Genomic DNA, 15,606 nt, shown 5'->3' with positions numbered 1-15,606 from the left:
GCAATTCTGCCTCCAGGAGGCCTTTGCAGTTCAGCTGCAGCATCAGCTCTTCCCTGGGCCTGCAGCCTGCTGGGCTTCTCCAGCAGATTTTGGACTCTCCAAGCTTCTGTAGTCAGTCTCTTTATGCATGTGTGTGTGTGTGTGTGTGTATGTGTTTGTATGTATATACACACATATATATGTATATATATATAAATGTGTGTCCTGTTGTCCCAACACACACACATCCTTTTGGTGCTGTTTTTCCAGAGAACCCTGATACATCATCAGCAAAGGAATAAACAGTTATTAGGAATGTAAAAGAATATTTCAGTATTCTTCGTTACCTTATGCTATTTCCGGCTTTAAAATGTTCACTTCAGTTGGGAATTGCTGACACATCAGAGCGACAGCAGGTGGTCTCCCTTTCCCAGACCAGCCCTCCCTGTTGGATGAGCACCCAACCAGTGACTCCCGGAATGAAGTGGACTGGCCGTGACCTTTGTCATGTAGCCATTTGGAGTGTTCTCAGACGTGGACAGACACATGCCTGAATGATCTGGCGAGAGCTAATAGATCAGTCGCTCTGAGGCCGCTGGACGAGCACCAGCTCACTCATGCCTCAGGATCTGGCTCCGTAATGAAATGTGATTTACAGTCCCATTAGCAGCCCGGGCCCCAAACATGAGGGCGTTGGCGTGAATTTTAAGATGACCGTGCTCTGCATTCCTGGTAGGTAATTGTGTAATGCACTGGCCTGGTGATGAATATTTCAAAGGAAATCATAGCAAAGATTTCGCTTGCACAGCTGAAGTTGGTGCACTCGGATCCGCACAAAGAATGGGAAACAATTCCTGTGGTTTGAATGGCCTCGGAAATCCATCTACATAAATACATGTACACAGGAAAGCCTCCTGTGCCAGAAGGCCATTCGGTTTTATTTCAGTGCCAAAAATTATAAGCAAAGTTTAATGATGGGATTAAAGGTGAACAGTTGTTCCTTTTATCACAGTTTCTCTATAAAGGACAGAAGGAAAGCTGTTTCTTTGCCCGATTGCCTGCGTTTTGAAAAGTGTACTCCACATGTAAGTCATTTGCATTTAGTTAATCGTGTAGTCATTTCAAACTTTCGTTTTGTCATTTTATAAGCAAAACTAGATCCACTGTGGAACCCGACATGCAGTTTGAAGAAAACTCATGTTAGGAGCGCCCGGGTTTATCTTCCGCCTCTGGCCAGCAGCTGGAGGAGAGGGGAGAGGCCGGGTTGCCCCCGGGGACAGCTCTTCTGCATTAAGTTCTCATCCTCTGAGCTTCTGTCAAAAATCAAGCCTTCTCTGTAAGAGTGTAAACATGCCAACAGCCCCGCTGGTTTAAGGGCAGGGGAAAGAGTCTCAGAAGGAAGGTCAAAGGGAAGACGGAGGGCAGTTAGGGGCTGCCCCCCCCGCCCCCTGTGCCTGTGGCCCTGGGAGGAGACATGAGCAGGGGTTGCCCAAGGTCATGGAGGTCAGAATCCACCTGAGGCCACAGTCTGAGTGACAGCGAGGTGGCTGGGGCCAGACAGGTGCCCCAGGCTGGGCTGGAGCCACAGGAGTTAGTGGTCCCTCACCCAGTGACCCCAGAAAAGAGCATTGCAATTTAGTCCCCAGTCTGTTTCTTTTATTTCAATTATAAAAAGCCTCTTTTTTAAAAAAAAAAACTTTATTGGAGTATAGTTGATTTAAAATGTTGTTAGTTTCTGCTGTACAGCAAAGTGAATCAGTTACACATATACATATATCCACTCTTTTAGATTCTTTTCCCATATAGGTCATTTCAGAGTACTGAGTAGAGTTCCCTGTGCTGTACAGTAAGTAGGTCCTTATTAGTTCTCTAAATTTTAAAAAGTCTTAAGTATACAGAAAGTGCAGCTAATAATCCAGTGAATGCCTGTGTACTTACTACACAGCTCTGTCAAATCTGACAGTTCGTTCTTCATTTTTGTTTCAGATAATTTATTACTTATTTAAAAATTAAATTTCACATTTGTCATTGAACCTTCCTTCCTTATTCTCCAGAGGTGACCACTGCATTGAAATTGGTTTTTATGATTTCTAAACATGCTTTTTTTTCATCTTCACCACATACATATATATCTATAAACAATAGTTATGATCTTGATGATATTCTGAAACTTTCTGTAAACGGCGTCACACCTAAGTATTCTTCTGTGACCTGCTTCTTGTGTTCAGCTTTATATTTTAATGCTTTTTCATGTTGATGGGTGTCGCTGTCTTTCATTTATTTTCACTCTTTATAGTTTCGCACTGTATGAATATGTTATAATTTATCCAATCTCTTGTTGAAAGGCGTGAGCTGTTTCTAAGTTTTTTGCAGTTACAAACAGCGCTCAGTCCTAACGTTCTTGTGTGTGTCTCCTTATAGCCTGGTGTAGGAGATGCTCTGTTTAGGACAGGCCTTTTCTGGGTTACAGGATGCAAACATCTAGATATTACCAGGCTCTTCACAGCAGGTGCATCCCCCCACCGCTCCGCCCGGCATGCCCACATCCTCTCCTATACTCTGCAGTCCTCCCAATTTCTAGGCTTTGCCCATTTGAAAAACAAGAACTGACATCTTTCTTTTACCTGCCTTGCTCCGCACATCCCTGATTACCAGTGAGTATAAGCAGCTTTTCCTATTTTTACTGACCACCTGAGGTCTGTTCACATCCTTGGCCCATTTTTTTAATTAGGTAGTTTGTCTTTTTCTTATTGATTCTTAGGAGGATTAAAAAATATGTGTGTGGGCTTCCCTGGTGGCGCAGTGCTTGAGAGTCCGCCTGCCGATGCAGGGGACACGGGTTCGTGCCCCGCTCCGGGAAGATCCCACATGCCGCGGAGCGGCTGGGCCCGTGAGCCATGGCCGCTGAGCCTGCGCGTCCGGAGCCTGTGCTCCGCAACGGGAGAGGCCACGGCAGTGAGAGGTCCGCGTACCGCAAAAAAAAAAAAAAAAAAAAAAAAATGTGTGTGTGTGTGTGTACACACACACACACACACACACACCGGATACTGGATACAGTCCTTTGTCAGTCATATATGCACTGCAGATATCCTTTGCTAGTCTGTGCCTTATACCTTTACCTTAATTATAGTGCCTTTGTCAAACATAAGTTTTAAATTTTTGTGTTGTCAGATTTACTGATTTTTTTAAAAATTGATGCCTGCGCTCTTAAGGGTTTGCCTTGCAGGTTGCTTTGTAATCCACCTTGAATTGGGGCATACGTGTGGCATGAGGTCGGGACCTAATTTTACTTTCTCCATATGGATAGCCAGTTATTTCAGTATCATTTATCAAATAATCCATCCTTCCCCAGCTGGTCCGCCTACCCTGTCTGCCAAAGACAAATACCCACATTACCACGGGCCCGTGCCTGGGGTCTCTGCTTGCCTGGCCCACCTGTCCTAGGCCCAGATCACATGGTCTTCATCAGTCTCACAGAACGTCTTGGGAGTGGATGTAGATCTTCCCCTTATCTGGCCATCTGTGGGGTTGTCTTGCTATTCTTGGCCCTTTGCTCTTCAACATCAACCTTCGAATATGCTTCATGTTCCACAAAAAAACATGGTTGGAATTTTTATTAGAAATACATTGATTTATAAATTACAATGGAAGGCAGTTGACATCTTTTCAGGTTTGAAAGTTTTGTCCATTAACCCGGTGCATCTTCCTGTTTATTAGGTTTCCTTTGATGTCTTTCAGAGAACTTGAGCGTCTCTCCCACGGCTGTCTTGCACTTATTTGGTGTGATGCATTCTTGGGTGCTTCCACCTCTCCCCCAGGGAACATCCTACAGGGATGGGCCCCACACACCCAAAGGCTGCCCACCTGCCTGCAGTCCTGGCCTGTCAGGGTGTCCTTTCCTCTCCTCCGTCTGCCCTGGGAGGGGCTCTGAGTGCCGGGGGTCCTCTGCAGTGACGTGGGCATCCATCATCCTGCTGCCTTCTCTTTGGAGCGGGGATTGGGTTTGCTGTCTGGTTTGCTAGACACAGTTGATTGGAGGTAATAAAAATCTTAAGACCTGAGATTTCAGATGTCTGATCCGACTGAAATGGGATTGGGGCTTTTAGATGGTCATTTTCAAGTGCATCTGGGGTCTAATGTGAATTGTCTTTTCCTCAGCTAGAGAGATTGATGATTTTTTAAAAAGGGCGTTTGTTATAGGACCGGTGTTTCTCTTTGACCCCCAGGGTCCCCAGCCTCAGAACCCCGAGGGTGAGCTTTTTAGGAGGAGACTCTGCTAACAGGCTTGTTCTTCAGAGGTGATGGGCCACCACGAAGGCAGAAGGCCTGCTTGTTGTCCTGGTGTACCGCTGAGTGGCCTTTCCAGCTCTCTGGCCTCCTTTCCCCCGCAAGTCGTCTGGAGCCTGGGGAGATGGGAGATAAGGATTTGCAGCCTGGGCCCTGTGCGGTGGCGGCTGGAAGGCCTGGACTGGAGGGCCAGGCACCTCCCTAGAGCCTGCTCTGAAATGGCCGCAGCGCTGTGCTTCCCGGGGGTCGGCGCCGTGGTCCTCCAGCAGTGGCCGCTGCCCAGGGGGCTTCCCGAAGGCGCATCCTCTTCCCTTGGAGAGCTCTCTGTGTGTTCGCCGGCTCCTCCCTGGGTTTGTTTGGAAACGGCGGGTCCACGTGGCTGATTCTGCACCAGTCGGGAAGGTCCCGATTGCACGTGTCAGATCCCAAAGACGATGGAGGCCCCCATCCCGAGTGGGCGCGGGTGGCAGGCCCTGCGATGTGTGGGCGTCCGCCGCGGAGAGCCTGCCTCCTAAGCTCGTCTCATCCGGGCAGCGATGGCGACGCCCAGGTTAAGCTTCATTAAAGCAGAAGCCCAGTTTCCATTAGGATATGAATGTTTTATTTATTAAATTGCTATTTTAATATAATTTACCAAGTCATCGAAGACAAATAATCCACTTAAGCGAAGCTGTAGAACTCCATTTTCCCCGAATGCTGTGTTCCTGTGAACGCGTGGCGTGTACCGCACTCCGCTCGCCAGCTGGGGGTGCATCATGGGGACGCAGGATTCACAGCCCGACCTCCTGAATTCCGAGTGAGGATGGGTCCCGGGGCTGGCCTGAGGCAGACCTCTGCACTCCCCGGTTAAATAAAGGTTGTTAAGCAAATTAAGAGCCCCCGCCATCACAGGATACAGCGAAAGCTGCCGGTGTATTTCTCATAAACGTAACTGCAAAGGAAGAGAGACTATGGTATAGGAGAAATCTGGAGAAAATGTAAATCGAGAGAGATAAGGCAGCAACATCAAAGCAGGCCTTCCCCCAGGGGCACCTGCCAGTTAATTGCCAGGGCCTTCTGCCTGGTTGCAAGGAGCCTCAGGCAGGAGACAAACCTGGAGCCTGTCCAGGGACTGAACAGGGGCTGCTGTTCGCCTTTCTTGGCCTTGGCCATGGAAGTTAAGGGAAAAGGAAGGAAAACACCTCCCTTCGGAACATCTGACCACAGTCCTGCATTCACATGAGTTTGGAGTCCCGATTCATGTTACTTGTCTTACAAAATTTCAAGCTGAAAATTTAGTTGAAAGTAGACTTGGGATAATAGTGCCCTTAGGCTCTGGCAGAAGCAAGCACAAAGTTGTTCTTCCCCAAAGAAAACCATTTTTGATACACGCCTCAAAGAATTCCAACAGAGAAAAGTTCCAAGGAACGTGTCGACGCAAAATTAATAGTCAATCTAAGAAAGAAATGGAGAATTTTATTCGAGCCAACCCGAGGATAGTAACCTGGGAGACAGTCTTTCAGAAGCTCTGAGGACTGTTCCTCCGGTTAGAAGTTAAAGCACAGTTGTATACATTTTCGAGAGAAGGAGTAATACTCCATCAGAGGGCGTATTGACGGTTCACATAGTCCAGATCTGCACGCACAAGGCGAGTAGTAGGTCATCCTGACCCCTTCCAGGATTAAGAAACGTTATCTCCTAAGGAGTTCCCTTGCTGGTGCCAGGAGAAAATTGCTGTCTGTGACGGAGCAGCCATGCCCGTGTCCCTTGGGAGGTCTGGGTCGTGGGTAGCGTAGGTGCACGGCGCACACTAAAGAGGGGTAGTGGCCCAGACTGGCAGAGAGAATTTTATGTTAAAACATTTCTTGTCCCGCCTTAAAAATAATTTTATTTCATCAAACGTAAGCTCCAAGAGGGGGAAAATCACTAAAGTACAAGGAGGCAGGCCACTAAGAGCAGGACTCAGCAGAGAAAACAAACGGCAAGGAAGAGATCTACAAAGACTGCAGACTTTAACGTGATCTGAGATGTGCTAGAAAGTCAGTTTAACATGTTCAAAGTGATAAAAAGGAGCACAGTGGGTGAAAAAGGAGGAGGAAAGGGAAACTCGTGAGTTACGAAGCAGGTCTGAGAAGAGAAGCAAGTCTCAAATTTAATGGGTGAGTTAAACAGGAATTGTGATACAGTTGAAGAGTTGTCTAGTAAATTGGAGGAAAGATTTGAAGAAAGTAATTCTCCCAGACAAACAAAGAGATGGAACATATAAAAAGAGAGGTTAAGTGAAATGGAGAGCAGAGTGAAAAGACCTCACACCTGCCTGACCTGGGTTCTGAGAAAATGCAGAGAATGGCAGGGGGCAGATGGATGTTTGATAGGAGATAATGGATGACAGTTTTCCAAAACTGATGAAAGCAGCCCATTCTCAGGATACCTCTAGCAGAATAAATATTATAAAGAAAATGCCAAACATCTAAGACAAAGAGCGTATCTCAAAAGCAGCCGGAAAGAAAAGTGTGATTTCCTACAAGGGAATGACAAACAGATTGATAGCTTTAAACAGTGGAGGCCAAAAGATGTCATTTTTAACATCTTTAAAAGTAATAACCAACAGTTCTATCTTTCAGGAATGAGAATGAAATAAAGACATTTTTAGACGACAGCTGAAAGGGTTTACTGCCCAAAGACCTCTCATTAGAGGATCTTCTAAAGGTTGCATTTCAAGAAGGATAATGATTTTAGAAGAAATGTCTAGATGCTGCAAATGCACCAGAGGTTCAAAGAAAAATAGAACATTATGAACAACCTTGTAGGTGGCAAATTCCCACAAAAAGAAAAGTTTTCAAAAATTTTAAAAAGTCTGAAGTGTTTTATAATCATATGGAAATTGAATCAGGAATACAGCCTTTCCACAAAGAAGACCTCATGCCCTGCCCATTTCTAGCCAACTTTCGGAGGACAGGTATCCCGGTCTCGTACAGACTCTGAGAAGAGGAGGAGGAAAGAGACAAACACAACCTTCATGATTAAAGTAGACAAGGATGGTTCTAGAAGGGAACATGGGAGGCCAGTTTTCTGTAAGTGTGAGAGCAGAAATCCTAAATGAAAGATCAGCAAACAGGGCCCAGCTGTGATTAAAAAATGTAACTTACTGTGACCAAATTGAGTTTACAGGGAATGCAAGGTTGGTTCAACATTAAAGAAACTCTGATACTAATGTAATTCACCACGTTCACAGATTAAAGGAAAACAATCTTATTGTCTCAGTTGATTCAGGAAAAGCGTCTGATGAAATTCTGTAACCATCCATAAGAACTCTAGTAAATTAGGAATAGGAGGGCACCGACCTAACCTGCTACGCGTTATCTACACAAAGTTCTAGTGTGAAACAGCTTCCTTCTCCGGCACGTAAGGTGCAAAGCAGTGGTCGGGTCGCTGTGAAGTCAGGAAGCAGAAGGCGAGGATGCCGCCACACTGCAGCAGCTCTGCTCAACGTGCCGATGCCGGTTCGGCCAGCCCAGGGCAGTGGGATGCAGAAGCACCCTCTAACACTCCAGGCAGTGTGACCTGCCAGTGACCTCCATGTGGCTAAACCCCGTGGTCAGTCACCTCCCCGGGCTCGTGTTACCTGCCCCTCTGGCAGCACCTCACACTCCTCCCAGCTCCCTGCTCGTTCCGTTAGGCCCTCAGTGTAAACTTGTGGCCTGGACCGTGGGGCCATCCTCTTGCACTTGTAACAGGGAAGAGCCAATTCTGACTACATGTTGCATCTGTTTCTTTTACTTTAACCTTTGTTTTCCACTGCTTTTGTTCACTAAAAGGATACTGTCTATACACAGTGGCCTGCCTTGGGGAACCCTGCCCCCTGAATGGTAAACCAAAGTGCCTTTGTTCAGGGAAACATCCGGACCCTGTTCCACCTGTGGATGGCTGGCTACAAGAAAGAAGAAATCCACACATCCCCTCCCTGAGGCTGGCCATTATTCCAGGGGATATTTGCAGAACTTACGGCCCTTTCACTTTACTTCTCACCTCCTCCTCCTCTCCGTGCTATAAAAGAAACTGGCATCCAAACCCCGATAAGATGGTTTTACAAAGGCACTAGTCCGCCATCTCCTCGGTCTGCTGGCTTTCCAAATAAAGTCCTATTCCCTGCCTCAACACCTCGTCTCCGATGTGTTGGCCTGTCGTGCGGCGAGCAGAGCCAGCTTGGACTCGGTAACACGCCCTAGACTCATCTGTCCCACTGCCTGCCTGACAGCTCCACTCGGGGCCTATCAGGTGCGTGTCCACAGGACAGACTCACAACCTTCCCGTCAACACACTTTCTCCCGCACCCTTTCCCGCAAACCTTTCCTCCTCTTAGGAAACGACGGCTTCCTCTTTGCGCTTGTTCAGGCCAAGGACGTTGGTGTTATCCTTGGTTCCTCTTCGTCTCCTACCCCATAGGTCCCGCATTCATCAGCTATTTTGTTGGCTCAGCCGTCAGACCATCTAGCATCTGACCTCTTTTCACAGCTGTGCTGCACCCCCTTGTCCCAACTCACTAACGAGTTGGGATTTTATGATTTCCATGGTCTTCTATCCCATCTCCCTGGGTCTGCCTCTCCCCACCCTGCCCACTGCCAGGTCTGTCCCGGCAGCGCGGGGAGCAGCGAGGAGGGGTGCAGGTGACCACTCGGGGGGAACGCAGCATGCTCGCTGCCCCACGCTTCCGGTCAGCGTCGTTTCCGGGCGGTGCCCGGGCTGGACGCCTGCTCTGCTCTTGCCTTTCGTTCAGGGCTGAGTGATCGGCCTCTGTGGGGAAAACGGGTCCCTTCTCACGCGGTGCAAGAATGGGGGCCCCTCGGACTGGCCTTTTATCGCTGCTGCCCATCGTCCGTGCAAGAAAGCAAACGAGCACCCGGTCGCCGGCACATCCGCGGTGTCCCGCTGCCCGATTAGAGAGAACGTTGTCCTTATTTTAAGGAGATGAGAATTAGAAGCGGAGGCCTTGAGTCAAAAAGCGAGCAGGCCGGCCCCGCTCTGTGTTCCCGGCCGGCCTGTCTGGGCTGCACGCTGACCTTCTCGGCTGTTCTCTCTTGCAGTCGGAACCTGAGGGCTTCGCGCATTTCCACCTGTACGTGTGTGCTGCTTTTCTCGTGAGATGGAGGAAAGAAATACTGGAAGAAAGAGATTTTCAAGTAAGTAAATGCCTTTTCAGAAGAACCCGAGTGTGATTTCCTGCTGGGAGAGAGGTGTATTAGATTTCGTTCACAGGGTTATTTGTGGAGGAGCTTGGAGACGGGCTGCCTGAGGTCACCGCTGACCTGCTGCCTGAGACTCCACGGCCGAGGGCACAGATCACGTGGGGCCTGGGCTCTGCCGACACTGGCCTTATTAAACATGCTGTCATGGACTCCAGGAGATACCTCCTGAGCCGGCCGGTGTGTGTCCTCAGCAGAATGGCCCGGGGGCTCCTGGAAGCCTCCTGGGAGCCTCGTGGCAGCCGTGGGGAGTGGGGCGTTAGGGAAGGGGCTTGGCCGCGTGATCGCATGGCCTGGCTGCCCGGCACTTGGTAGCTGTGTGACCCAGGGGTGGTTGCTAGCCTCTCTGAGCCACGTTTTTCCTCAGCGGTTCCGTGGGAGATTTACACCCGCCCCCATCCATCAGAGGCTCTGTGCTCGACCCATGGGCTCCAGGTGGGCCGATCCCCCACCCCGTCCCCACCCCCAGGCGTGCCTTGTGCGGTGGTACTGTGGGCATCGTTGACCCCTGGGAGGGCGGGCTGCCTGGGGTGCAGTGAGGAGACACCAGTGGAGGGGACCAGGAACCAGGCTCTGCCCCTCACTGTCTGGGGGTCACTCTCTGGCTGCTTCACCTCCTCGAGCCCCTCATCTTTCAGGTGAGGGGACAGGGAAGGAGGCCCTGTTGTCCCAGGCCACAGTGTGGTGACACTGGGCAGCTCGCTTGGCCCGTGGCCCCTCAGCTCCCATGCTTGTCAGACGCTCTGAGGACCCTGCTCCACCCGCCGAGGGCCGTGGGAAGCCACCCAGCCCTGCCGCAGCGCCCAGGCGCTTTCCATCTCGGCCACCAGGAGACGGTGGACAGGGAGGGCCTCTGTCCGGGCCAGCAGAGCCCAGCGCCCAGCCTGCCCCGCCCCGAGGTGCTAGATGGCGAGACCTGGTCCCTTTTCTCATCCCGGCTCCTGCCCTTGCTGTCAGGCCGGGCCCGGCCATGCCCGCAGGAGCCGCGCTGTGGGAGCCTGGCTCCAGGGCGGCCTTCGCCCCCACCCTGCCTCTTCCCACCTCCGGTTGCTGTCTGTGAACTGGGGAGAAGGCAACCTCCTGCCCTGCCCCCTTGCGCTCGTGGGAGGCCTGCGGCCCCCCGGGTCACTCTGCGTCGGGCACGTGGCGGTGCCGAGAGAGCCCGGCACCGGCCTGCGTCGCCGAGTGAGGGGGGGATGGCCGCGGGCGGCTGACGGGGCCCCCTGAGGGCCCGCTGTCCATGGAGGTGCGGGGGAGCCTGCAGGCCGGCCGGGCCGTCGGTTGGAAGGGAGAAGGGCCCCGCCTCCCTGGTGACCCGGGCCAGCGTCCACACCTGCGCCCGGCCAGCTCTCACCTGGACGACAGGTGATGCAGGTGCCCGAGTCCCCCAGGCTGATGGTGGCTCAGGTGTTGCTGCCTCAGTTACGCTGGGGCTTCTCTGGTTGGGGAAACGGTTCCGGGAGGCCCCAGCCAGACATCACTGCCCTCGCGAGGCCCGCACCTGGTGGGGGGCAGTGGTTCGGAAAGAGTGTAGCGAGTGCGCTGAGCCCAAGGCTCGTCATTGTCCCAGGAACCGCTCGTGACCCCCAACGCTGGGCGGCCCCTGAGCCTTGCATGCCCGAGAAATGGCCCTGGCCCGCCAGCGTGAGTCCCAGCTGGGCACAGGGACCTGAAGCTGGTAGTGACCTCGTGCAAAGGGTCCTGCCCTGCGTTTCTTCCTGCTGCTCCGCAAACAGGGACGGTGCTGCCAGGGTCCAGGGCCACCAGGAGCAGCCCTGGACGCGAGGGTCCCTGAGCTGGGTGGGAGGACGTGCCCACGGGTGGGTGGTGGTGCTGGGCCGCCCCGCTTGGCCTTCCTGTCTTCCCGCCCCACGCGCAGGAGCCCGTGGAGGGCTGCCCAGGGCTCTGCAGTGTGGCCGCCCCACCTGACGTGACTGCGTCCCTGGTGGCCTTGGAAGACGTGAAGACGAGTCCCTTGCCCATCGCTCGCTCTCGTGTTGCTGTCTGGCCAGAGATGCTGCCGTGTTGTAACTGGAGGGTGCTACTAGGCGGCAGGTTAGAACGCTTTGCTGGCCTCCTCAGGGCCCTGCTCTCTTAACTCGAGGCTCACTGAGGCCAGGGGACAAGCGCGGCGCAGCAGCCGGTGCGCCAGACCTCGGAGGAGCCATGAGGTTGATTCTCCCCCAAACTCAGGATGGACTCAGGCCTGGATGTCACAGGGTTGGATGCAGGGCGTGTTGTGAACACACTGCATTGTGGGGAATTGAACTGAATGGGAAAGTAAACAGGAAGAGAAAACAAATTAAATAAAGCGCCTTTGGCGCCCTGGTGGGCACGGGGCAATTGCGTGTGCAATCGTGGCGTTTTGGGAACGTGATTCTGTGTGCACGGAAGACAGCTTGAGCGTCCAGCAGTGGGACACCCACGGAAGAGGCTTTAAAGGCCTCACGCTCTGCAGAACTGTGAAATTGCACGCTGCTGTGTCGTCTCCGTGGGAACAGTCATTTCCGGAGGGGCGTCTTCAGGAGGAAGACAGAGTCCTCCTAGCGTTCAGCACGCCCAGCGCTGTGGGTGCTTTTGGCGGAGTGGGGGGGGGGGGGCATGGGCTTGGCTTCCTGCGTCCAGTTCCCAGAAGCTCAGTGAAGTTGGGGTCCCACCTCTTCTCGTGTGCTTCGGCTTCTGAGACCTGCCCAGCCCAGGGGTCTGGTTGCGCCCAGCTCTGTGGACTCCAGGAGGGTCGCCGGGTCATCTGGTTGGAGGGAGGCGCCTCCCGGAGCGGATGGTCACTCCTGCCCTGAGGTCTGGTGCCCCAGGGACCTTGTACTTTTCCCTGAGGATTCGCTGTCCCCCGGGCAGACCTTGTGCCGTCCGTCCTGCAGGTGACGGGTCCCCAGCTCTGCCTGAATGCAGCCCGCAGGTGCTGCACCCTGGGTGTCCGAAGCCGGCCTCTTCCCCCAGCCCCCTGTCCCCACCCCGCCAGCCACGGCAGTCCCAGCCTCAGTGCCCGCAGTCTGATTCTCCCCGGCTGCCTTTTTCTAACCAGATTCTGTAGGGCCTGTGGGGGAAGGAGCCCCCTGTGCCCAGTCTTGTGTCCCCTGGCGGTGCGGCTGGCATGCTGACCTGGTCCCTCCCCTCTGCGGGGTGCCCCACAGTAAGAACTTGGGGCCCAGAGAGGATGGGTGCACGTGGCTGAAGATGCCTTTGAAGGGCTGGGCTCAGGTCCTGAGCCAGAGCTGCCATGTGCCCCTGATCGTTCCTCCTCTCCGGCGGGGATGCAGGTGCGCTGGGGGTGCTGGCCTTACCGGGTTCTTTGTCTGATTCATAAGGGCAGCTTATAAAACAGTTGGTAACGCGCAATGCTAGAAAATCATTCTAGTTTATCCCCCCAAAGTCCGAGCTGCTTAGTTTGTCCTGGTGTCCCAGGACATCGGGGGTCCGACAGCCCCTGTGTGGGCCCCCGGTCCTCATTCACAGCCCGCAGAGCCTGGTTCGCCCTGGCCCTGCTGCTTGGTGGGGAGGGCAGCACCCAGGGGGGATCATTCCTACCCCACTGCCTCCCGGGGGTGACCCGCAGCGTGGCTGCAGAGGTGCTTTGTGACATGGAAGTTTCTCCCCACGTAGGAGCTGTCATCGTGCTTCTGGATTTAGAGGAGGCCAAGTCCCTATGATGCAAAAGAGGCAGCAGCATACAGTGCTTTGTTTTGCAGAGGAGACAAAGCAATTAATTGTGGTAAACAGAGCGTGGAGCTTCTAGTGCAATCAGGGACCTTCTCTGCAGGGACCTCGGGAGCTCAGAGGTCTGTAAATATTTCTGAGAAGGTAATCGGCTGCTGCGTATTTGCTGGTGAACGACGAGCCTCAGGGGGAGAAACGGCTTCCCGTGCACGCGTGGTGGCCGCCAGCCCCGAGAGGCTGTGAGCCCGGGGTGAGGCCGGGTGTAGGGCCCCGCCTGGAAACCCCAGCCGGTCCACGGAGGGGGCTCAGTGTGTGAGTGGTGGCCGCCGTGCCCCGCACCCCTGGAGCTGGGGCCTCCTCTCATGCAGGCCCTTCCCCTTGTCTCCTGTGATCGCAGGTTGCCGCTCGGTGGGGACCAGGTGGGGACAGGCAGGGGCAGTGCCCAGCGGGAGGCCTCTGTCCGCTCTGATGTCCCTGGCCCCTCTGATGTCCCCTCAGGCCCTCCCTCTGCGCTGGGCCCTGTGCTGTCTGTCACGAGACTCCGTTTCCACGCACGAGGGGCTGGGCTGGCTGGGGGTGGACTGGGCAGGGACAGCAGGGCGTTGTGTATTGGGAGGCCAGGGGTCAGGGATGGGAGTAATAAACCAGGTGTGGGAGCAGGTTGGCGAGCTAGAACCAAGGACCCAGATCTAGAGCGGACCAGGTACCGGCCTCCTCTGCAAGGGAAGGAAGTTAGTGAAGCTGGGGCTGAGCGTGTGGGGTCGGGGTGTGGGTGAGAGGGCACGAGGGAGCCAGGCGGCTTCCTTAACAGGGCAGGGGAGCCAGGGGTGGGAACGACCCGGTGCAGTAGGAGGCGGGGCCGTAAGGCTGGAGGAGGAGCCCTAAGGGGTGGGGGCGGGACCTGGGGTGGGAGGTGGACACGCCCACAGGGTGTGAGACACGTGGAACCCAGAGGGACGGGTGGGCAGCCCACGCAGACTCGGGGACAGCGAGGTTGGCGGTCTTCCCGTTGACTTCGAGGGGGAAGCGGCCACAGTCCGCAGCGCGGCCCACGGCTCAGAGGTGCCTCTGCTGTTAGACAGTGTCTGGAGGAGGCTCTGGGGTGTTGGACGCGGTGGTCCACGCCTCACTTTGTCAAAGTCTCCCTCTGTCTGCAGGTTAAACCTGAGTCTAAAACTTTACAAACAGAAAGACATCGAATGGAGCAGCCGCAGGAGGAGGCTCAGAATATTTGATGAGGATAAAAAACGAGGCTGCTGTGGGTCTGACGGCTTAAAAGCTCTGGGTAGGATCTGAATTCAGATTCTACAGAGATGCATTTGTTTTTAAGAGTTTGTGGAGCAGTTACAAAATTAATCATCTGATCTAGACCATAAAAATTGTCAAAATCTGAAAAACCGGAATCATACGGACTGCCTTTGCTGAGCATAATCCTTTAGAACTAGACAATAAAGTTAAACCTGAGTAATGAAGCATCTGGAAATTAGAGAGCCCTCTTCAGAATACATGGGTCAAGATGAAAGTGACCCTGTAATTATAGAATAAATTGAGAAACATGGGACCTCAGAGACTCCGCTTTACTGTCTGTAAAGTTCACATCTGCAGTTCTCCGTCCCCTTCTATCAGTGAACCTCAATCAGGCCCATCACAAAATATTCGAAACGCCCTAATAATTGGTGACCAGCAAAGGGAAGAAAAAAAAAATGCGTGGGGTGTGGCCTGTGCTGGGCTTGTAAACAAATTCATGGGCGAAATGCCTTTTATTATTTAAAAACATTTTTTTTTAAAAAAGCCTAGTAACTCTTTAACTGAAGAAGTGAGAGATGGAAAAATAAGTCAGCTTATGATAAAAGGCGGTGAAGGAACCAACGATAAAGTAAATGAATGGCTTAGGAAGTGTCCTCCCCGCCGGAGCCCCGCAGAGCCCGCCTCCCTCCAGGAGCTGATGGAAGCCCAGACCCCAGGTTGGTACTGGGGCAGGTGGTGGAGGCATCCTCTGCCCACCAAAATTCCAGATCCCGGAAGGACAGCCAGCGCTCAGCGTGCGCCATGTGGCTGGTGCAGGCAGGCTTGGCAGGCTGGCCCCGGAGACACAGCTCCAGCTCGCAGGAGCCAAGCTCCAGATGCCAGCCAGGGGCAGCCCTGCAGCCAGGCCCCCAGGTCAGGGCAGCTGTGTGCGCGCCGCCCTGCTCACTGTTGTTGTAACATCCTAGCAGTAACCAGCGGCATCCAGGCACGGGGGGTCTTAAGAGATTCAGTAGCTTCTCCTGAGTTTAATAGAAAGGAAGAACCAACCCTACTCTTTTTTTTTTTTTAATTTTATTTATTTATTTATTTGTGGCTGTGTTGGGTCTTCGTTTCTGTGCGAGGGCTTTCTCTAGTTGCGGCGAGTGGGGGCCACTCTTCATCGCGGTGCGTGGGCCTCTCACTGTCGCGGCCTCTC

At 53.2% G+C, this 15,606-nt stretch overlaps 1 protein-coding gene across 1 annotated transcript in view; it reads left to right on the top strand.

Moving 5' to 3' along the window:
* TBC1D22A (TBC1 domain family member 22A) overlaps nt 1-15,606 on the top strand; it is a 312,955-nt gene that overhangs the window by 269,666 nt on the left and 27,683 nt on the right. The window contains exon 12 of the mRNA XM_079937136.1: nt 9,330-9,425. Coding sequence (XP_079793262.1) covers nt 9,330-9,425 — 96 coding nt within the window. The remainder of the gene's footprint in view (nt 1-9,329; nt 9,426-15,606) is intronic.

This window comes from Stenella coeruleoalba, assembly GCF_951394435.1.
Source record: "Stenella coeruleoalba genome assembly, chromosome: 11".
Lineage (NCBI taxonomy): Eukaryota > Metazoa > Chordata > Mammalia > Artiodactyla > Delphinidae > Stenella > Stenella coeruleoalba.
The sequence above is the reverse complement of the archived record's forward strand: the minus strand, read 5'-3'. Positions and strand labels throughout refer to the sequence as shown.